General features: G+C 37.1%; 1 protein-coding gene across 1 annotated transcript; it reads left to right on the top strand.

The window, feature by feature from the left end:
* The first annotated feature begins 1,351 nt into the window (after nt 1-1,351).
* LOC111893526 (uncharacterized) lies at nt 1,352-3,442 on the top strand. Its single transcript, XM_023889604.2, has one exon. It carries the CDS (start codon nt 1,352-1,354, stop codon nt 3,440-3,442), a length of 2,091 nt encoding a protein of 696 aa, XP_023745372.2.
* The last annotated feature ends 20,973 nt before the right edge of the window (nt 3,443-24,415 follow it).

Below are 24,415 nucleotides of genomic sequence, written 5' to 3'. Positions count from 1 at the left end.
AAAAGAAAACAAAAACACAAATATCAAAGTTTAAAAAGTTTTGGGTAAAAAATGGACTAAAAGTGTAAGAATGAAAAAGTTTAGTGGCAAATGTCTAAAACAAAAGAACTTTACTATTCCATAAGATTTTGAGAATTAAGGGACTAAACTTGTAAAATTGTGGAAAATATTGTGGTTAAATTTTAAAGACCACAAAATTTTGTAATAAGGGACCAAAATGCAAGAATGAAAAAGTTTAGTGGCACAATGAAAAATTACCAAATTTTAAAAAGGTTTTGGGTAAAAAATGTTAATATTATCAAAGTTTAGGGTCAAAAATATTAATGTTGAAAAATTATTATTCATAAGTCCATGGCTGCTTTAATATATATATATATATATATATATATATATATATATATATATATATATATATATATATATATAATGATACTTTTTTTTTTGAATAATTATTATGCAATATCATAGACCTTTGTATATATTTTTATGTGTTTCCGTGTTTAACACCGGGTTATAATTTACTACATATTTATAATAAAATAAACTTATTAATGAGGGAAGCAAGGTGGGTTGTAAATTCTGTTGGAGCGTCTACTCTAACAAATATAATCATAAAGAGAAATTAAATATCTTCTTATTTTTTGTTCCTACATATACTCCTACCCAATGAAATGGTGAAATGTGTAACATTTAATATTTATTTAATGAGATTTAATGATATTTTAGGATACTAATATGACATATGTCATCGTTTAAATGGATATGATGATTGGTAGGATTAAAAGGTAGGAGGATATTTAATTTCTCAATCATAAATAAAATACTTAATCTACTTGGAACCTTAAAAAATTAATAGTGCGTTATAGAAGTGTAGAGTTATAACAAGATAGGGAAGTGGGAGCTTTTGGGCGGAGAAAAGTGTACACGGAGGTGTGCGCAGGTCAAAAGTCAAAACCAATGTCCCACAAGGTGCAGAGGTCAGAAACGGTGAGGATGTGGGAGGGTTGAAGGGTGTATGGTTTCTGGTGGCGAAGAGATAAGGGGAAGAGAGAGGTTGTTGGTCGGAAGGAAAGGGAGAATGAGAAAAAACCAACAATTATTCAGTGGGCCATACAGACCCTGATGATAGCATAATACTAAGAGACATCATGTAAGTCAAAATTTTCCTATAAATCGACCGAGTCTCCTTTGATAATGCCATGATAATGATGTCTATTTTGTCTTATACACCTCCAAGTCTCTATCCAATAACGACTTCCTCAAATTTTCCGCAAAACAAGTTAACAACTACAAATTGTAGTAAAAGAGAGGCTGTAAACATATAGCATCACTCTGGCTAAATATTTCGAACATGGGTTCATACTATCATTCATCTGATTACTGTTATGACATTGTATTACCATCTTATTTTGGAAATCGATCTTCTTCCGGACTATCTGTAAACCTCACCAACCAAAATATCGAATCCTTGATGTATTTCTGTGAGAAAATAGTTGATTTGGAAGACCAAGACAAGTACAGCGGGCCTATGGTGTGGATTGGTATCTACATCTCAATAGCATCATTCTTTTGCATTCTGGCGATGGTTGCTGATCTGTTCAATGGTTTTCAGAAAAGGAAATTTTGGTTTCCAAGTAAATATTTCTCTCTAAATGCTGTTTCTATCACAGTGATAGCCGTTGCAATGAAAATCCCTGTGGATTTGAGTAGTCAAATGCCTGGGTGGGTGGACCAAGCAGCTAAGCAGGGAAGCATGGTTTTTATGTGCATGATGATGGCTAACTTGATGCCTTCTTTGGCGTCTATGGACAACAAGTCACTTCTTGCAAATGTGATAGGTTTTGCTATTCTCATTATCACCATAATTGTGAATATGTTTATGGAGATTAATACTGGAGTTATTGATCGAGGATACTTCTTTGTAGCATTGTTACTCTTCTTGTTAATAATTTTGATCTCTTCTGCAATATCACTTCCAATCTCTAAGCAAATTCTACAACTCAAGTATCAAGCGATTAGCAAAATAACTTTACATGATCATTGTCCAGAAGATATGTTTGCTATTGAGAAGCTAAGACAACATGTGAAAAGATACTGGATCATGGCAGAAACTGGTAGCCCTCAATTTGTAATGGCTAGTAATCCGTTATCATGTGCTTCTGGCGTAATTTGTGTAACTGGTCTAGCCACATACATATTACTTCTGGTGTTAAATTTTATGTTCCCAATTTATATAGGATACCAATCGGATTATAAGTGGTCAATGGTTGTGATTGTTATCACACAATCTATTGGAATTGTAGTAGGTGTCATCTCCCCAATGTTTAGATGTTTTACGGTTGTGAGCTTTAAATCTTTTACTAGGTGGAATAGGAACCATTTGGAGGTATTTAAAGTAGAAAAGTATTGGACTCAACAGTTGTGTGAATGGAAAGAAAGTCATATTACCTTTCTATCAAAGGGCCCTAGATCAAGAAGTCTTATGCGTAATTTGAAAAAACATATTCTAAGTGCTTGGATTGGATTTCAGAAGGTGGTTGTGGTAACATGCAAAATTATAGGGCTCATCCCCATAGTGGTTCTACTCATTTTCATGTATTGTTCATATTATTTAAAGTCAATGAAAGGAATGATGCTTAATCCACCCTCTGGCTCTAGCACTCATTATATAGATGAAGACCTTAGCAATTATGTTTTGTTACTTGAAGACAATATGGAGTTTGCTGAAAGAACACTTAAACGAATTTCAAACTCCATGAATTGTGTGATGCAAAAGGCTGAGAAGGAACAAGACAACAATCTCTTAATGTTTCTTGAAAAGTCTACTGGATTCGAGGGAGTAGAGAAATTTGACATTTATCAAGTTCAACCACTTCTTTCTATTGAACTTCCCAACACTTGGAGCTTACCAATAGTAACCTTAACATGCATCGCAATTTCACTCCCAAATATTGGTAAGGACGCAACTAATAACTTGTTCAAATGTGTTGGTGGAGGGCTCTTTTACACACACATTGTTGAGGAAAGCTTGAACAATGCACTTAAGTACGTAAACATTCAAAAGGCAGCTATGACATTGTGGGATGAGGTAGAAGACAACTACAAGTGGTTAGAGAACACTTTGGAAAAAAGAGCTTATGATGGAAAAACATCAAGAGAGATCCTTGAATGGTTTTCTCACAAAGCAGAAGAAATTGTGATAGAAGTTAGCAAAAGCACAAATGGAGGAGAACCGGTGGAATACCTTCCATGGAAGTTGATTGTTGCTAATTCAATGTATAGAATTACACAAACAATCATGCTTACCTACCAAAGTGACATCTTAGAGATCAATGAAGAATGGTTGTTTACACTATTAAATCACATGATTGCAGACATATTGGTTGCTTGCTTCACCAACATACCACGAGTAATAACAATGAAATGCATGAAAGTGCAATAGAGAAACGGGAGGCTAGTGTTGAGGCTGTGGCAAAGCTTCTTGGTAGGACTACTGAGATAATAAAAAGACTTGAAATTTGTGAATTACCAAGTATTCATCACGAGAAGATGGCATTTATTGATGAATGGAGACTTCATTTGCAGCGTATCCCTTAAAATTCGTTGTCTTTCCTATCGAGTCCAGGCAATTTTTCTGACTTCATAACACAATTCTTATCGGTGTGTATATATATTGGCTAATAGTTGGTAGTAATTCTTGTTTCTTTTGCACCTTGACAACAGGTGATAAGATGCAGGTGATCAGCAGATCATGGAATTAACTAATGTGTCAGTTTCTTCAGTTTTGTATGTGTTCATGGGCATCTCTTTACATCTTTCTTTTCAGTTTTGTTCTTCATTTTACGTGTCTATCAATTGGCTGTGGTAGAAATCCTCGTACTATAATGATAAATGAATCATAGAATCAAAGCACATATTTATTCATGTCAGGGTTTTGGATAGTGAAACTTTTGATTGGGAAAGAGGGAGGGGGGGGGGGGGGGGGGGGGGGGTGGGGGGGGGGGGGGGGGGGGGGGGCACTTATTCATGTCGTTTCATATAATCTTAAGTATAATATGATTTTTTTGGAATGTACATTAGAGTAACACCATATTGATGCGCAAATTGATGGCTAATATAATGTCTTTTTCCTTTGAACGTCATCAAACAAGATATTTTCTAAAAAAACAAACTACATTAGCCACATTATGCATATGAAGTTGATGTTTCCTAAGTTCAAGTGCAATAACTTCAATTGTTTAGGAGAGGCTCGTTTAAAAACAAAGGGGTGCCTATCTCTATTTATATAGGATAGACACCCAATATTTGTTTTCAATAGCCATGTGGGACAGAAAGATGGACAGTATAAAGGATATTGGTCACCCCCAAATTGTGGGTTAAACAATAAATTTAGGGTTTTTGGTTTTACATTTTATAAATATAAAATATAAATAGTTGTTTAAAAATAAAAAATATACTTTATGATATTTGATATTTGAAGATGTACCATTATCATGAAAAAACATGTTAGAATATTATATTTATAACATTTTCTTAACTTAAAGTTTTTCAAATTAATCTCAAAATCTATAGACAACTAGACACCTCCTACAAATCTAATAACAACATCATAAACCCAATTTAGGTAATCATATAATCTATTCACACATTTTCATTGCTTGATATGTATACTACTAGAAAACAGTCTTTTAATGACACGCAAACAATTACACGCACTGATTTACGATACGCATTTTTTTACGTGTCCTAAAAATAATGTCAGTTTTTTAAAATTTGAAGTATAGAGGACACATTTTTGTGTGCCCTAAAATTAGTGTCCAACATAAAAAACACGGAGGGCGCCTATCATAAACGTGTGTCGTGTAAAGCTATTGTTTTATATTTTTTTAGGAAGGCGCGCGTTCTCATAGCAGGAAATGAAATCCCAAAAGATTAAACACCCCTGTCTGATTGCATCTCCTTCTTCTCTTTTTAAAATCCTCTACCAAAGAACTCTAATAGAATTGTGAGGCTGTCAATCCTTCTTCCACGTTAAATAATTTCTCCCAAATTCTCCTTCACCTTCTTCCTACACTTCGCCCCCCCCCCCCCCCCCCCCCCCCAAAAAAAAAAAAAATTGTTGTTTCTGCAATCTAACCTTCTTCCTACACTTCGTTACACAAAGGTCGTATTATATCACATACATACTCTCTATTTCCTCACTATTTTAAGTCACCACTCACCAACAGCCTCATTATTCTATGACTTTAAATTGAATGTTTATTTGACCATAAAGTCAAAATTGAATCGAATGTTCATTCGACACAAAGTCATTGATACGGCCGACGACACCTCCGCCTCCGGTCTCTAGTCGACGACACCGATGAAGCCCTCTCCTCCGGCCGCCAGTCGCTTTCGCCTCCCCTTTCTTTCACGTTGTTTACAGGTACGATCCATAGCTTTGTTAACTTCTTATTCGTAATTTCAGGCATTTGGGGATTACATGCAGATATTAAGCCCTATCGCATCAACGACGAGACAACAAATCAACAAGAAGGTGCAGATACTTTTAGTTTATGTTTTTGTCAGAGGATTTTTTAAACTTATTTCACGTTTTATTTTCAACAAAATCATATTCATGAAAATTGTAATTACAGATCGTTGGAAGCATAGGAGCTGTGGATGCAGGTATGGATTTAGGGAAAGAAGGGCCATTGGTTCACATTGGTAACTTCATCACTTCATTATTAGCTCAAGGTGGGCCCAACAACTGCAAATCTATCCTTCAAGCTCCCCCAAAGGTCCTCCGAAAACTAGATCCTTTAAACTTTTATTCCCAACAATTTCATACACGATTAAATCCTGAATTCATAGGTATTTCTTGATTATAGATTCATATGTTCCAGAAAGCCTGTGTAGCAGTTTATCCAAACACTGTTCAAAATGGAATTGGTTGGTTTTGGCCTAACACCGATCCTAAATACAAAGGTATTCAATCATTCAAATTGTCTCCTATCTAACCATGCATTGATAAAGAGAGTGACATTTCACACTTTCAGGTATGGAATCTTGATTGAAATCTCATGGATCCTGCTAACGTTCCATATGCACATTAATTATGGCATAATGAGGGTGCAATAAAAACCCATATAAGTATTTTTCTACATTAGTTTTCCATTAATTAATTCATTCCAATTCATGGGAAACACGTATTAGAGCTCTAGAAAATCACGCACCTAACATAACTTTTCTTTACTATTAAGCAAGATCGAGAAGGGGGAAGACCTCTGGAAATAAACGTAAACAAAATAGACAAAAATGGTTTTACTTCAAACCAACAAAATAATCAATGGAAATTTGTTCCTCCTTGTGACAACCATCAAATTCTGGTCAAGTCAAAGTTAAATAAAGTCAACAACTCAAACCGGTCAACTTAATCAATGATCTCTCTCAATCTCTTTCACTCTATCTATCTATCTATCTCTCTCTCTCTCTCTCCCAAATCTCTCTCGAAATCCCTTTTAACTTGTTATAAACACCCGGAGCATTCCGACCCTTAACTTAGTCAAAGACCACTCAAAACGGTAAGATAATGTGCAAAACAGCAAAGTTGGGCCGAAGCCTCTGCAGAACCGAGGCTCCTTAAGACCGAAACCTTTCTAGAACCAAAGCTCGATCCTTAGGACCGAAGCCACCTTCGGTTCGGCTCCATACACTTTTGGTTCGGTTCATCAGCCTTCGGTCCGAGACTACTTCAGTTCGGTCATACCTGCTTTTGGTTCCTGCCTACTTTCGGTCCCTAACCCATTTCGGTTTGCACCAGGAAGCTCGATTCAATCTAAGTCACTTCGGACCGAAATCACCTTCGCCCTTCTGACGCTCAGTCTCGCAGATTCACCCCTCTTTTCTCGGTTTTCGACCATTTTCGCATTTTAAGCCATTTTCATGATTTTAACGTGAGATTTTCATATAAATTCATACTTTTATTATTTTCAACCCACTAAACTGGTAAATTAACCATATCTTAGCAATTTAAGAGATAAAACCCCCCACTATTATTGAGGACAAATTCAAAGTACCAGCAGGTACTCTTTGACTTTTCCCATAAAGTTATGACAACTTCAGGTTACTATTCATGCTTTATGTCACTATTCACATATGGAATGTCAACTCATTGTACTCTCACCCTTCTTCAACAAGTTACCTTAATCCCATACACACAAAGAGTCAATACTCCTCACATCCTTTAAGTCTCATTCATTATCACCAAAAGCAAACAGATTACTGTCTTACTTCCTCTCTCCAAAAACTCAAAATTCCCAGGAAGTCTTAAGCTTCTCATCCACTCTTGGTAACTAACTTCATCCTACTCTTGAATATTCTACACTCCTTCACTCAAATCATGGATTTCTTATACAAATATCCTCATATTCGTTCTTAGGATCTTCAAATCTTCAAGCATTCTCCAGATGTTATTGACTTGGAAACCTCTTTTCTTCAACGTCCATCTTAGAGAATCACTCAAAGTGAGCTCATACCCCTAAATTTTCATGTTTTCTTCAAGTTTTAGGGGGGGGGGGGAGGAATACAAGTTAAAACACCAAAAACTTAACTAAACTCAAACATCAACTTTCAACAGGAAAGTTTAGCTCCATTCACAGACTGTTTTGAACATCTTAAACTTTTTAGTTTTCAAAACTGTACAAGAGGAAAGTAGTTTAGGTTCATACCTTTGTAAGGACTACTTGCACAAGTTCATAAGATTTTTCTACAATTTATGTAGATTTTTACAAAACTGCCTATCATTCCAGAAACAAATTCGGACCAGTCTGTGAAGTTGAACATTTTCACACAAGTTAAATGTCACTAAAAATCATAATAAAAATGATGAACAAACTAGACACATTTTCTAAACTCTCAGAGTTTACGGATCTATATTTTGACCTTCGATGATTTTTCTACAGTTTTTCTAAGAACGGGAATAGAAAATTTAAAACTAGAAAAATAGTTAACAAATTTAATTTACACCTTGTAACTTGCTGAGCAAGGTGTGTGCTATTATATAAATACATGTTGTTTATATTTCATGTCCTTTACCTTAGTACAAAGGTATACGTCATATAAAAAGGATTACTACCACTACAAACATTTTGATAAACTATAATAGGTATAGTTTATGTTCATTTACACTACAAACATTTTGATAAACTATAATAGGTATAGTTTATGTTCATTTACAATACAGACTTACTACGAAAGGTTTCATTTTTACAAAAAGGAGTTTTTCAGTTCACTATACATAAATCTGTTAACGAATAAATTTGTGAGACATTCTCCATGTGTTTTGTAGGGAGAGTGTGATAGTTGTGTATAGATCTATATTGGGTCTGACAAACCCACACCTTAGATGCATGCAATAGATTGACCGGCAGGTATGGGGTGACAAAACATTTCCGATGCCTGAAGAACGTCGTGATAGGCCAACTAGGTCATAGCATGGTTATAATAACTCACATGGGGTATTAACAAAACATATGATTTATGGGGATTCTATCATTTAAACGAGTTTATGTCTATTTAAACTTGCATAGACCACTATAAGTACGGAAAATACTTGTACATTTTGATCTTTGGGTTTTAAGAGTGCATTTCATTTTAAGAAGAAAATATTGGATTTTTTTTGGAACAAACACTACTATTACAAAGAAAGGTTTTCAACTCTACCTACAAAGTTTTATGAACTCGCCAACTTAATTGTTGACACTCTTTCACAACTATTTGTATTCTCAGGAAATTAGTGAAATAGGTAACCAACTGCTTTTGAGGATGGGACGCAAAGACGTCAAATAATACATTTTTGTCATCATATTGTAATTGATTTTGAAACATGTAACTCATACTATGGTGTAACTTTTTCAATTATATTTATGATGGTTTTGTTTTCTTTGGTCACTATTATACTCGTTGTTATGATACTGTACATGAAGTCATTCCCACCCCCGGACGTTTTCACCATCCTTTGTTTGGGGGTGTGGCAAATTGGTATCAAAGCATTGTTTATAGTGAACTAAGTATATCGAACCACATAAGATATACAACTATAAATGCAATGGGATTAAAACTATCTGACAAAAACATTTTTCCATGTACAAGCATACTTTTAAAAATAGAAATATTTTCATAAAAAAGTAAAGTACATGCATACATACTAGGTCAGTGTCATAAATAAGGCATTACAAAAGTAAAGTGAGGAGTTGGACACTATGAGTATGCCTTGGGATATATAATCAAACTTGGGGTGAATATAGTCTGATCAACTATATTTATCCGAGGTCTAACTAATTTATGCTGAGGGATAGTTGTAGTGAGCAACAAGCTTAAAAACTACCCATACAAGAAGACCACTAAGAGCTAAACGTAACGTCTAAAATACTATAGGAGTATTTTGAGAATCACATAACATGACTTTCTAGATTTATTTTGTATCTCTTACACCCCTATTCTCACACAAACATCATGGCAGGATTTCATTTACCGGGGGACCCCTACTTCCCCAACCATGGAAATGCCGGATGGATCGAGGAAGAACCTGAAGAAATAATCGAGGAGGATCCTGAGTAAGATCTTGAAGAAGACCCAGAAGAGGAATAAGAAGAAGATGATGAAGAAATGGAGGATGATTCCAAAGAGGATATCGAGGTTTACGATCCAGTCCCTGCTCATGCTCCAGGACGAGACTTCCAGGGCCTGACGCCTCAATGGATAGTGAACCTGAGATTGTGGAGCTGAGAACAGGGCTAGCGCCCTCGTTATGGCATGGACCAAGGTTTCTACAACCTCGATAGGGGAGGCACGGCAGACATGGCTCTCCCTATCATTGTTCACCACATTCATCACCATGATGCACATGCTAGGGCATCCGCCAACCAGATTTTGGAGGTTAGCGCAACCAAGGAGGTCACTGCAATCCTCCGTCACCGCTTAGACGAGGATCACGACCGTACTAGGGATCACACAGAGGCCCTACAGAGGGAAGTTACCACCGACCGGAGTGAGATTCGAGAATATCGGGAACGAAAAGCCATGATGGAAAGGTGATTGATGGAAGCAGAACGTCAAGCAGCTAAGGATAGGGAAGACGTCAGGGCAATGTGTGCACACATGGTCGCCTTGCAGGGACCAGCTGATGTCACACGCCTCGAGTAGTGCTTGCACTACTCACATTTTGTTATAGACTAGGTTTACGAGTATGCATTGGTGCTACTCTTTCCTTCAAGTAGGTTTGACCCTATGTTTAAGTGTCTACACTATTCAAAGGGTCTATGTGTTGTCAAAATTTTCCGTTACATTGATGTAATGTAGACCTTCTATAAGGTCAAATTTTCCTAGCAATATGTACTAAATTATATCAATGAAATTGGCATACATTTTATTTCATTGGGAGTTACATTAGATCTCATAGATTGATATCACAAACGATTTGCTTATGGTAATTCTAAGATTACTTAAGGTATACCTCAAAGTTATATGTAATTTAGAGACGCTCGACTTAGAAATGGTGAGTCCGCTTTAGGTCCTGTTTCTTGTTTGATTGCGGGTTTAGGGTAGACTTATTAAGTTAAATATCCTATTGAGCCTTAGTTACACATAACTGGTATACGTCAAGTGATCTTAGGAGGGGACCAGGCATGGTTCGAGTCACATAATCACATTTTTGTCACTACTACTAAATTCATAAGTTTGTTTACGTGGACTTTCGTTATGAATTGCTTCCAAATACCTTAAAGGTGGGACATAATACAAATAATCTAGTAGAATAGCATCCGAATTGTCACTATTATTGAAAACTTACCGTCATGTCGTCTTTAAAAATTTATGACAGAACTATGTCACCGCGGAAAAATTCCAGACCTTCCGACAATGCACCACCGCATCCACAGTTCGATTCTGCAATGTTCCAAGCTACTATTACAACAGTCGTGGCTGCTGCAATGTCACAAAATGGTACGAATGGTGCTGGTGGTTCGGGAAGCAGTGTCACGACTTCTAACCATGGGGACAGTCAGGGGCGTGCAAAAGAATGTTCCTACAAGGACTTTACTAATGGCAAACACGACTCCTTCAATGGAGGCGGGGGCGTCATCACTCTAATGCAATGGTTCGAGAAGACCGAATCAGTCTTCGAGGTTTGTGCTTGTCCTGAAGCAAGAAAGGTCAAATTTGCATCTTGCACTTTCACCAGCAGGGCCCTTACCTGGTGGAATGGCCGTGTAAAGTCACTTACACTCGCAGTGGCTAACTTGATAAGCTGGGAAGACCTGAAGACAATGATGCTGAAAGAGTAATGCCCAAGGGGTGAAGTACAAAATCTAGAGCAAGAACTATGGAATCTCAAGATGACGGGATCTGACGTTGCAACTTGTACTGCCCGGTTTAACAATCTAGCACTTCTTTGTCCCGCAATGGTCACTCCGGAAGACAAGAAGGTGGAGCGATACTTATGGGGGCTGTCTCCCCGGATTCAAAGTAGTGTGTTAGCCTCAAGACCAACTACGTTTGACAGTGCCAAGGAGTTGGCACAACAACTCATTGACCATAGGGCCAGCCATGGCACTGTGACAACCACCTCCGATCAAGCAAGAAGAGGAAGAAACAAAATAAAGTTCTGGAACAACAAGAAGAAACAACCGGTGCAGGACCCCGCCAAGAAGCAACAAACGGTTGCTGCCCATGCTACCACTATTCCTGCCACTCCAACACCACTGAGGCAATATGCTGGAAACCTTCCCAAATGCAGCAAGTGCAACTTTCACCACATCGGTGCTTGTCAGGAAATGCACTACAACAATTGCAACAAGAAGGGGCATACCACTCGTTTCTATAAGGCACCGGCTCAACTAATCACCCAAGTCGCTAATGCCGGAGCAAGTCAAGCCTGTTACGGCTGTGGAGAAACGGGGCACTACAAAAGAGACTACCCAAAGTCATGAAACGCTAATGTTGGTGGCGTAGGGAGAGACCTGGCTATAGGAAACGAAGAAGCAGTCAAGGAACCCATGGTGGTTACTGGTATGTTTATCCTCAATAACTCATATGCATGCATACTTTTCAATAGGGGAGCGGAGAGGAGTTTCGTAAGCCACCAATTCAAACCCATACTTAAACAAAATCCCCAATCACTAAAAGACACATACACCATAGAAATGGAAAATGGAAAGGCATAAAACACTAACAATATATACATAGGGTGTACCCTCACCCTAAACAACCATTCATTCCAAATCGACTTAATGCCAGTCACCATAAAAACTTTTGACATCATCATTTCTATGGATTGACTTAGTTCTCATCGTGTCGACATTCTATGTCACGAAAGGGTCATTCGCCTTAATCTGCCAAATAGCGAAACCCTTCTCATCTACGGTTACAAACCCAATGCAAGCTTGCAAATCATCTCTTGCATCAAGGCTCAAAAATATCTCCGAAAGGAATACCACGCCTTCTTAGCCCACATAGTAGATAAGAAACAAGAAGTGAAGGACATCAAAGACATCCCGGTGGTCTGTAATTTCCCTAACGTATTCCCAGAAGACCTTTCAGGTGTACCACTCACACAACAAGTCGAATTCCAAATCGATTTGGTCCCTGGAGCTACCCCTGTAGCCAAAGCGCCATACCGCCTAGCACCGACAGAAATGCAGGAATTATCCAGTCAACTAAAAGAACTATTAAGCAAAGGGTTTATCAGACCTAGCTTCTCACCTTGGGGAGCACCGGTCCTGTTCGTAAAGAAGAAGGATGGGTCTTTTCGCATGTGCATAGACTATTGGGAGCTAAACAAACTCACCATCAAGAACCGATATCCCATACCCCGAATCGATGACCTCTTCGACGAACTCCAAGGAGCAAGCTACTTTTAAAAATTGATATGAGGTCGGGATACCATCAACTACGAGTTCAAGAAGAATATATCCCCATGACAGCTTTCAGAACTCGCTATGGTCACTACGACTTTATAGTGATGCCCTTTGGATTAACGAATGCACCAGCGGTATTCATGGACCTAATGAACCGAGTATGTCGACCTTACTTAGACAAATTGGTGATTGTATTCATCGACGCCATTCTGGTATATTCCAGAAGCGAGGAAGAGCATAGCCAGAACTTACGACTAGTATTGGGGACATTGAGAGCTGAAAAGTTATATGCTAAATTCTCTAAGTGTGAATTCTAGATCTGAGAAGTGGACTTCCTTGGTCATGTGGTCAACAAAAATGGAATACATGTGGATCCCTCCAAAATAAAAGCAATCGAAAACTGGGCATCACCGACAACACCGACGGAGATCCGACAATTTTTAGGCCTTGCTGGCTAGTACAAAAGATTCATACAAAACTTCTCTGAGATCGCTAAACCACTCACCACCTTGACTCAAAAATGTGTGGTGTTTGTGTGGGAGGATAAACAAGAAGCTGCCTTCCAAACGCTAAAACAAGCCCTATGCAGCACACCGATCTTGTCCCTCCCAGAAGGAATTGAAGACTTTGTGGTTTATTGTGATGCTTCGAATCAAGGTCTTGGATGTGTACTCATGCAAAGAGGAAAGGTCATCGCCTATGCGTCGAGACAACTTAAAATGCATGAAGTTAACTAGACCACTCACAACCTCGAGCTAGGAGTAGTGGTGTTTGCCCTGTAGAATTGGAGACACTACCTCTACGGCACAAAATGCACTATCTTCACCGATCATAAAAGTATTCAGCACAGACTTAATCAAAAAGAGCTCAACATGAAACAGAGACACTGGGTAGAACTGCTAAATGACTACGAATGTGAGATTCGCTATCATTCAGGCAAAGCCAATGTTGTAGCAGACGCCTTAAGCAGGAAGGAATACTCGGGATGTCGAGTAAAGTCACTAAGGATGACAATCCATTCACACATGTCCACGCAAATCAAAGAAGCCCATTTGGAGGCTTTGAAACTAGGGAATGTGACAAGTGAGGCATTAAGAGGAATGGATAAGAACCTAGAAATCAAAGATGATGGGGTTTGTTATCTTATGAATCGGATCTAGACACCAAAGTTCGGTGGGTTCAGAAATGTCATCATGAACGAAGCACACAAAAATCGATACTCTATCCATCCAGGTTCAGATAAAATGTATATGGATATCAAGAAGTTGTACTGGTGGCCGAACATGAAACCAAAGATTGAAACCTATGTAGACAAGTGTCTGACTTGCGCCAAGGTCAAGGTGGAATACCAGAAACCCTCAGGGTTGCTGCAACAACCTGATATACCTGAGTGGAAGTGGGAACGGATAACCATGGACTTCATAACCAAGTTACCCAAGAGAACGGGTGGGATTGACACCATTTGGGTAATCGTTGACAGATTGACCAAATCCGTGCATTTCCTGCCAATAAAGGAAACTGACAAGATGGAGAAATTGACTAGAACGTACATTAAAGAGATTGTACGACTGCATGGTGTGCCAATATCCATTATCTCCGATAGAGATAGTAGATTCACTTCACGATTTTGGTAGTCACTCCAAAAATCTCTAGGAACTAGGTTGGACATGAGTACAGCCTACCACCCACAAACCGACGGGTAGAGTGAAAGAACCACACAAACGCTAGAAGACATGTTAAGAGCTTGTGTGATAGACTTTGGTAAAGCGTGGGATACCAATTTACCACTTATCAAATTCTCTTACAATAATAACTATCACACTAGCATCAAGGTCGCTCCATTTGAAGCGCTCTATGGTCGTAAGTGCAGATCACCCTTGTGTTGGGCTGAAGTGGGGGACACGCAGCTAGCTAGGGGGCAAGTCCCAAATAGCACCCTCACTGGTCCTGAAATCATAAGGGAGGCAGCGGAAAAGATCATCCAAATTTGGGAAAGACTGAAAGCATCATCAGATAGAAAATAGAGCTACACAGATAAGCGACGCAAACCCTTGGAATTCCAGGTTGGTGATCGAGTGTTACATAAAGTCTCACCTTGGAAAGGAATGATATATTTTGGTAAACGTGGGAAACTAAGTCCAAGGTACATCAGGTCATTCGAGGGTGCCACAAAAACCCAAATAAGTATTATTCTACATTAGTTTTCCATTAATGAATTTATTCCAAATCATGGGAAACACGTATTAGAGCTCTAGAAAATCACGCACCTAACACAACTTTTCTTCACTATTAAGCAAGATCGAGAAGGAGGAACACCTCTTGAAATAAACGTAAACAAAATAGAAAAAAGTGGTTTTACTTCAAACCAACAAAATAGTCAATGGAAATTTGTTCCTCCTTGTGACAACCGTCAAATTCTGGTCAAGTCAAAGTCAAATAAAGTCAACAAGTCAAATCAGTCAACTCAACTAACACTTGTATAGCAGGGTTACATTATGTTTACTATTGTACAACACACTATATTAATGCAAAGTATCACTTGGAAATTTCACGTATTCAGAAATCCAAAACCCTAATCAGGGTAAGTGATGTAACGACTTGATAAAATACTATTGCATACCCTTCAGGGGCGTATAACACTCATAACGAGGCTTAACGGGGTTTACAAACCTTGCTTTACGAAGCTAAACACTTGTAAAAGTCACAAACATGATCTCTCTCAATCTCTTTCACTCTCTCTCTCTCTCTCCCAAATCTCTCTCGAAATCCCTTTTAACTTGTTATAAACACCCAGGGCATTCCGACCCTTAACTTAATCAAAGACCACTCGAAACGGTAAGATAATGTGCAAAACAACAAAGTTGGGCCGAAGCCTTTGCAAAACCGAGGCTCCTTAAGACCGAAACCTCTTCAGAACCGAGGCTCGATCCTTAGGACCGAAGCCACCTTTGGTTCGGCTCCATGCACTTTCGGTTCGGTTCATCAGCCTTCGGTCCGAGACTACTTCAGTTCGGTCCTACCTGCTTTCGGTTCCTGACTACTTTCGGTCCCTAACCCATTTCAGTTTGCCCCAGGAAGCTCGGTTCGGTCCAAGTCACTTCGGACCGAAGTCACCTTTTCGCAGATTCGCCCCTCTTTTCCCGGTTTTCGACCATTTTCACGTTTTAAGCCATTTTTCATGATTTTAGCGTGAGATTTTTATATAAATTCATACTTTTATTATTTTCAACCCACTAAACTGATAAATTAACCATATCTTAGCAATTTAAGAGATAAAAGCCCCCACTATTATTGAGGACAAATTCAAAGTACCAGCAGGTACTCTTTGACTTTTCCCATAAAGTTATGACAACTTCAGGTTACTATTCATGCTTTATGTCACTATTCACATATGGAATGTCAACTCATTGTACTCTCACCCTTCTTCAACAATTTACCTTAATCCTATACACACAAAGAGTCAATACTCCTCACATCCTTTAAGTCTCATTCATTATCACCAAAAGCAAACAGATTACTGTCTCACTTCCTCTCTCCAAAAACTCAAAATTCCCAGGAAGTCTTGAGCTTCTCATCCACTCTTGGTAACTAACTTCATCCTACTCTTGAATATTCTACACTCCTTCACTCAAATCATGGATTTCTTATACAAATATCCTCATATTCGTTCTTAGGATCTTCAAATCTTCAAGCATTCTCCAGGTGTTCTTGACTTGGAAACCTCTTTTCTTCAACGTCCATCTCAGAGAATCACTCAAAGTGAGCTCATACCCCTAAATTTTCATGTTTTCTTCAAGTTTTAAGGGGGGGGGGGGGGGAGGAATACAAGTTAAAACACCAAAAACTTAACTAAACTCAAACATCAACTTTCAACAGGAAAGTTTAGCTCCATTCACGGACTGTTTTGAACATCTTAAACTTTTTAGTTTTCAAAACTATATAAGAGGAAAGTAGTTTAGGTTCATACCTTTGTAAGGACTACTTGCACAGGTTCATAAGATTTTTCTACAATTTATGTAGATTTTTACAAAACTGCCTATCATTCTAGAAACAAATTCGGACCAGTCTGTGAAGTTGAACATTTTCACACAAGTTAAATGTCACTAAAAATCATAATAAAAATGATGAACAAACTAGACACATTTTCTAAACTCTCAGAGTTTACGGATCTATATTTCGACCTTTGATGATTTTTCTACGGTTTTTCTAAGAACGGGAACAGAAAATTTAAAACTAGAAAAATAGTTAACAAATTTAATTTACACCTTGTAACTTGCTGAGCAAGGTGTGTGCTATTATATAAATACATGTTGTTTATATTTCATGTCCTTTACCTTAGTACAAAGGTATATGTCATATAAAAAGGATTACTACCACTACAAACATTTTGATAAACTATAATAGGTATAGTTTATGTTCATTTACGCTACAAACATTTTGATAAACTATAATAGGCATAGTTTATGTTCATTTACAATACAGATTTACTACGAAAGGTTTCATTTTTACAAAAAGGAGTTGTTTAGTTCACTATACGTAAATTTGTTAATAAATAAATTTGTGAGACATTAGCTTCACGATACTTTTAAATTAGCGCATTTAACACATGAGACATTAGCTTCACGATACTTCTAAATTAGCGCATTTAAAGTCCTGTAATTGTAACCAGAGTTTCTTGTAGGGAGAGCGTGATAGTTGTGTATAGATCTATATTGGGTCTGACAAACCTACACCTTAGCAGCATACAACAGCTAGACCGGCAGGTCTGGGGTGAGAAATGTCATAAACATTTCCGACGCCAGAAGAACGTCGTGACATGCCAACTAGGTCATAGCATGGTTATAATAACTCACATGGGGTATTAACAAAGCATATGATTTAAAGGGATTTTATCGTTTAAACGAGTTTATGTCTATTTAAACTTGCATACACCACTATAAGTATGTAAAATACTTGTACATTTCGATCTTTGGGTTTTAAAACTACATTTCATTTTAAGAAGAAAATATTGGATTTTTTTTTGGAACAAACACTACTAATACAAAGAAAGGTTTTCAGCTCTACCTACAAAAGTTTATGAAATCACCAACTTAATTGTTGACACTCTTTCAAAACTATTTGTAATCTCAGGAAATCAGTGAAACAGGTAACCAACTGCTTTTGAGGATGGGATGCAAAGACTTCAAATAATGCATTTTTGTCATCATATTGTAATTGATTTTGAAACATGTAACTCATACTATGGTGTAACGTTTTCAATTATATTTATGAAGGTTGTGTTTGCTTTGGTCACTATTATACTCGTTGTTATGATACTATACATGAAGTCATTCCCACCCCCAGACATTTCCGCGATCCTTGGTTTGGGGTGTTACACTCCTTGTTTGTTTTGTGATTCTATAATTAATGGGGGAAACACAAAGGTAATACTACATTTGATACTGTGAAATGTAATCGGTATTTACAGAAAATAATTTTAGGGTGTTCTCAACATGGGCTCTTTCAACTGAGTCTTGTGTAAAAGATGTATTTAGGCTTAGTGTGTTTGATATTGTTTATGTAAGAGCCCCATAAATTATGGTAATCATCAATTTTCTTTTTTGGAAGTGTTGTTTCTGTGAAGAACGTTTGTAGTACTTGGTATAAGATTCTTGCGTGTATCCTTCCTTTGTTGGAAATTACTAATTTGTAGCTTGTTTTTTTGTCAGGATGCCCAGCCACTACCACATATGTTCTATTTAAAGAGTAATAGTTTGCTGCTAGTGTTTATTGATTTTAGTTGATTAAAATTTCAGGCAAGTCTTGGTGAACATGATAATGATATGTCAAGAAAGCTGATAGGGATACTAAAGAAACATAGAGCCTTTAGTGAGCAAACAGTGGTTTGTGACTATGAAGCCTTTAGCTAAGAAGGCCCTCGAGGTTGTAAAAAAAGGCGAATTGACCATTATGCTCGAGAGATTTGAAAAGGTATTAATATATTATTTCCTTTATATCTTGGATTAAAAAACTTCAAGACTAAATTTAAATATAAAATATGTATTTTTTTTGGTATTCAGATATATAATCATTGGCTTTGAAATATAAAAGATTGGTGTATAAGCAGACAATTATTGTGGGGACACAAGATTCCTGTTTGCTATATTCTAGGAAAAGCCTGTGAAGAAGATTATATAGTTGCTAAAACTGAAGATGCAGCTCTTAAAAAAGCTCAAAAGAAATATGGAAAAAATGTCGAAATATATGAAGATCTACCTTAAAACTTTGACCATGTATTTACTCTATCTACTCATACATTTAACTTGTTTCTTAGTTTCATAAAGAAGAGTACCTTCTCACACTGCCTTTACCAGAGTGTTCGATGGTAAGACAAATTTATTTATTATTATTGTTAATAAATTATTTACTACTACTATTATTATTATTATTATTATTATTATTATTATTATTATTATTATTATTATTATTATTATTATGTTTGGTATTAATTTAATTTTAAAATTCAGGTTTCAAAAATGCATGTGCTTATTGATTCAATGACAACAAATTATGAAAAATATTTCTATAATGATGTTACACGTGAAGTATACGAGTTCTTTTGGAGTGAATTTGCAGATTGGTATGTCAAAATTTTCTCGATTTATATTTTTTGATTAAAAATTTCAAATTGGGTTTAGAAGTACTTCTATTTAAAGGTTTTTGATTGTGTGATTAATAAAAGTTTGTCATTCATTAATTCTTGGGAAAATGACTCTTGAGGGTAGTTAACTTTTGTGTTTGTACTCATTTGGTCCCTTTCCTTTTTTTTTGTATTCAATATACCATCGAACTTGTTGTTTGTGTTCACCATAACCCTTTTGACCGACTTTTGACCTGTGATAGCCGGTCAAAGGGTTATGGTGAACACAAACAGCAAGTTCGATGGTATATTGAGCTCAAAAAAAGGAAAGGGACCAAATGAGAACAAATGCAACAGTTGGTTACCCTCCTGATCCATTTTCCCTTTACTCATTTACAGTAAATCCCACGTCATCTCCTACTGATATTAATGACTTTATGAGATTCATTCTTGCTTCTCTTCAAAACATAACCTATGAAAGGACATTATTCATACATGTATAACTTTGTAATGCACTTGAATATTTATTAGGGGAATCTTGACTAAGCAGTCGCATTTCATGACTACATTTACATTTCCAATCAAATGATTTACCGTATCATGGATTCTAGACAAGTCTACAAATGAGTGGAATCACAAGTGCTATGATTTTTGAGTTTACTTAGCTTTAAGATCGAACTCATGGGATAAGATACAACATCAATATGTATAATATTATGGTGATGTGTCTACAAAAGCAGCATGATATTGTACATATTGATGTTGTATCTTATCCCATGAGTTCGATCTTAAAGCTAAGTAAACTCAAAAATCACAGAACTTGTGATTCCACTCATTTGTAGACTTGTCTAGAATCCATGATACTTAAATCATTTAATTGGAAATGTAAATATATTCATGAAATGCGCCTGCTTAGTCAAGATTCCCCTAATAAATATTCAAGTGCATTACAAAGTTGTACATGTATGAATAATGTCCTTTCATAGGTTATGTTTTGAAGAGAAGAAAGAATGAATCTCATAAAGTCATTAATATCAGTAGGAGATGACGTAGGATTTGTTGTAAACGAGTAAAGGGAAAATGAATCAGGAGGGTAACCAACTGTTGCATTTGTTCTCATTTGGTCCCTTTCCTTTTTTTGTGCTCAATATACCATCGAACTTGTTGTTTGTTTTCACCATAACCCTTTGACTGGTTATCACAGGTCAAAATCCTGTCAAAAGGGTTATGGTGAACACAAACAACAAGTTCGATGGTATATTGAATACAAAAAAAGGAAAGGGACCAAATGAGTACAAACACAAAAGTTAATTACCCTCAAGAGTCATTTTCCCTTAATTCTTTTATATTAGTTAACATTAACTGATTAATAATATGAATTGGTTGTTTTTTTTTTCAGCGACACTAAATAGCTGGCATAACCGAGCGAGACTTCCCATAGGATTTTATAGAAAGGAAGTCGGAGCATAAGAATTTGACAAATATGGGCCTTTGACACCAAAACGTAGTGTGTTTTTTAATTGATGTCTTATTTGGTATAGTTAGAGTGATTATTTGTATTTGACAAATATGGGCCTTTGACACCAAAAAGTAGTGTGTTAGGCCTTTGATATACGTATATGAAATACACAACAAATTTGGTTGTTACATAGATGATCTAAGATGATAAGATCCACAACAGACTCGATACATATTGAAATTGAACTCTCATAGTCGCATATGGTGGCTGCCACCGACGCCCAAAATAAATAAATAAAATGATGAAAAAAAGAGAGGATACTACTAGAAAACAACCCTTTAACGACATGTGAACCATGACACACATTGATTTATGATACCCAAAATTTTGTGCCCTAAAAATAATGTAAGCTCTCCAAAAACTTGATGGATTTAGGACACACATTTAACCATGTCCTAAAATTAGCGTTACAAAAAAAAAAAAAAAACAAACAAATAAAAACACAGAGGGCACCTATCATAAAATGTGTGTTTGTGCAAGAATCTCTTTTGATAATCTTTTTTTCCATGAAACACACGTTCTCCTTCCTTTAATAGCTAAGGTGGGAAATGAAATCCTGAAAAATAAAAATCATGCCGTGTTCTCCTTTCCCTTCCCCCAACCATGTTCACCGTATCGAGAGGCCTCTCCAGCGATTACAAATAGGGAGTAGGGTGTCAATATTTCTCGTTTTTGTCTTTGAAACTTCAGAAACTAAAAATGGAGCACGAATGAAATATATAATGGATTCATCAAAGGGGAAGAAGTATGTTGCAACTATGAATTTATATACCACTCTCAAAGAATTAGGGAACAAATTATAGAAATTGACTTCGGTGAAACCTAACACTTTAAAGCTCATTGTTCAATATGCATGTTCAATTGGTTTTATTTCGCGATTCTCAGAGTTATTTGACATATAAAATGGTCATTTTACCCCAAGTATGGATTATGGATTTTGGCATAGATCCCAATTGCTAGATGGGTGTGTTGATGGTATTGATAGCTCGGAAGCCGGCAGAGCAGCAACTACAGAATTCTTTCGAGGAGCTTCTACATTCGAGGTGAGTTTCCTTCACTATATTTATGGGTCAAAGGCACCACTGTCGGCCCTTCTGGATTGTTATCCTGGTTTATCTTATGATATGTTAGATCGGTGTCTTGGTAGATAGGATGTTGCTATGTTGTTATGATCTGTTAGATCTATATCCTAGTAGATAGGATGATGTTATGCTTAGTGATCTGTAACATCTATCTGTTTGTCTGTTGACTGGTTATATGTTTAATTGATATGTATATGTCGACATGTTATGTGCGGTTGGGTTGAGGCGGACCTGCGTTGTGCTGAAGGCCAACAGACCCAGGATGTCTCGGATAGACTGAAGGCCAGTGGGGTGTACCAGTTAGGACGAGTGGAGTGTACCAGTTAGGACGAAGGCCTATAGAACAGTTCAAATAGGCTGAAGGCGCAGTGAGGTGTATCAGTCATGCTGAAGGTTCTGTGAGTGTACCAAACAGACTGTAGGCCGGTGGGCGTCCAGTCAGATTGAAGGCTCTGTAGCGTACCAGATGGACTGTAGGCCAGTGAGGCGTTCCAGTCATGCTGAAGGCCCTGTATGCATGTTGTTATTTGTATATGTTAACTGTTTGGGTGTTAGTACTTTGGGGGAACTCACTAAGCTTCATGCTTACATTTTTAATTATGGTTTTAGGTACTTCAGTTAATCGTGGCAAGGTGAGGGCGTGAACGTACATGTCCTTGCATTTTAAAATGATGATTTATGGGAAACTCCAATAATGTGATTGTTTTGGAAATTATGTTGAAGAGATTCTGATTTCTAAATAATGTTTTTGGAAGAAAGGTTTTTTAAACACTTCTATTTAAAAATGGTTGTTTTGAAAAGTTTAAATTTTAGGAAATTTTTGGGATGTTACGAGTTGGTATCAGAGCGTTGGTTTGAGTGAATTGGAGGAACACTTGTGTGAATCCAGACTCAAACTGAGGGAAAAGATTTTCAAAATGATTTTCAAATGGTTTTCAAAATACTTAAGAAGGATGCGATGTGTACGATCAACCAGAGCCAGTAAGTAGACCCCAAAATACCATGTTGTTATTTGATATTGGGATATGTTATAATAGAATACTGGTGATAGGACAGGGATCTTCAGGATTTGCATGATAGAATTTCCTGATTATATGATGCCTGATAGCCTAGGGCCTTTCTTTTATGAAATTGACATCATTACTGTAGGTGCTTAGTGTATGAATCATAGTTATATATATATCTAAGATCTTATAGCCTGACAATGTTTGGTTTGACATTATTTCCCGTTCTTGATTGATGAAGGGTTTAGGATAGGATCAAATATTTGAATGTCAATAGGGTCCAGTGTTATGTATGGCTAGCATACACGAGTGCTGCAGTACTTTCTGGTATGCATTTAATTTATTCATTTTTTCATTTTGGAGTAGTTACTCTACGAGTTGGTGGCCCTAACACGTCGAGTAGAGGCTAGTTTATGCGTAGGTTTTAAGTGACCTACACGTCGAGTTGAGAACCCAACTCGACGAATAGGGCCGCCAGAATGAAACCCTAATTTTGGGGTTTTGCATCCTATTTAAGCTCATTAATCCCCACCCTTGGGTCTCATTACTAGCCTCCAAGTCCCAATCCCTAACCCATGAAACCCTAAAGATTTGTGAGGGTGTGTGAGCCATTTTTGAGCATACTTGTGTACTTTGAACCATGTTGAGGACCTCCAGGAGAAGATTGTAGATCTGGAAGCAACCTCTCTTTCCCTTCATTTTCTAGTAATCAAGTCTGAATCTTGGCCATTAGTTCTTTAGATCTCTTTGTATCCATTTTGTGAAGGTTTTGGTTCAAGAACTTGGATCTTCGGATCATGGACATCCCCAAGCTAACATCCTTTCAGATCTGATGTGACAACCGTCAATTTCTGTCAAGTTAAAGTCGAATAAAGTCAACTCAACTAACCCTTGTATATTAGGGTTTACATTATGTTTACTACTTTACAACTCACTATTTTAATGCAATGTATCACTTACAGTTTTCACGTGTTCAGAAAATCTAAACCCTAATCAGGGTAAGTGATGAAACTACTCAATAAAACACTATTGCATACCCCTTGGGGGCGTATAACACTCCTAACAAGGCTTAACGAGGTGTACAAACTTTGGGTTACGAACATAAACATTCACAAAGGTCACAAACGAAGTCTCTCATAATGTCTCTCAAATCTCTCCCAAATCTCTCTTGAAACTTATTTCAACTTTTTATAATCATTTGGGGCATTTCGACTTCTAACTTAGGCAAAAACCACTTGATACGGGAAGTTCAATTGACATACAACAAGTTAGAACCGAACCCTAATGGAATCGAA

This window comes from Lactuca sativa, chromosome 1 (genome assembly GCF_002870075.4).
Source record: "Lactuca sativa cultivar Salinas chromosome 1, Lsat_Salinas_v11, whole genome shotgun sequence".
In the NCBI taxonomy this organism is placed as follows: Eukaryota; Viridiplantae; Streptophyta; class Magnoliopsida; order Asterales; family Asteraceae; genus Lactuca; species Lactuca sativa.
Note: the sequence above shows the minus strand (reverse complement) of the source record. Positions and strands in the feature narration are given on the sequence as shown.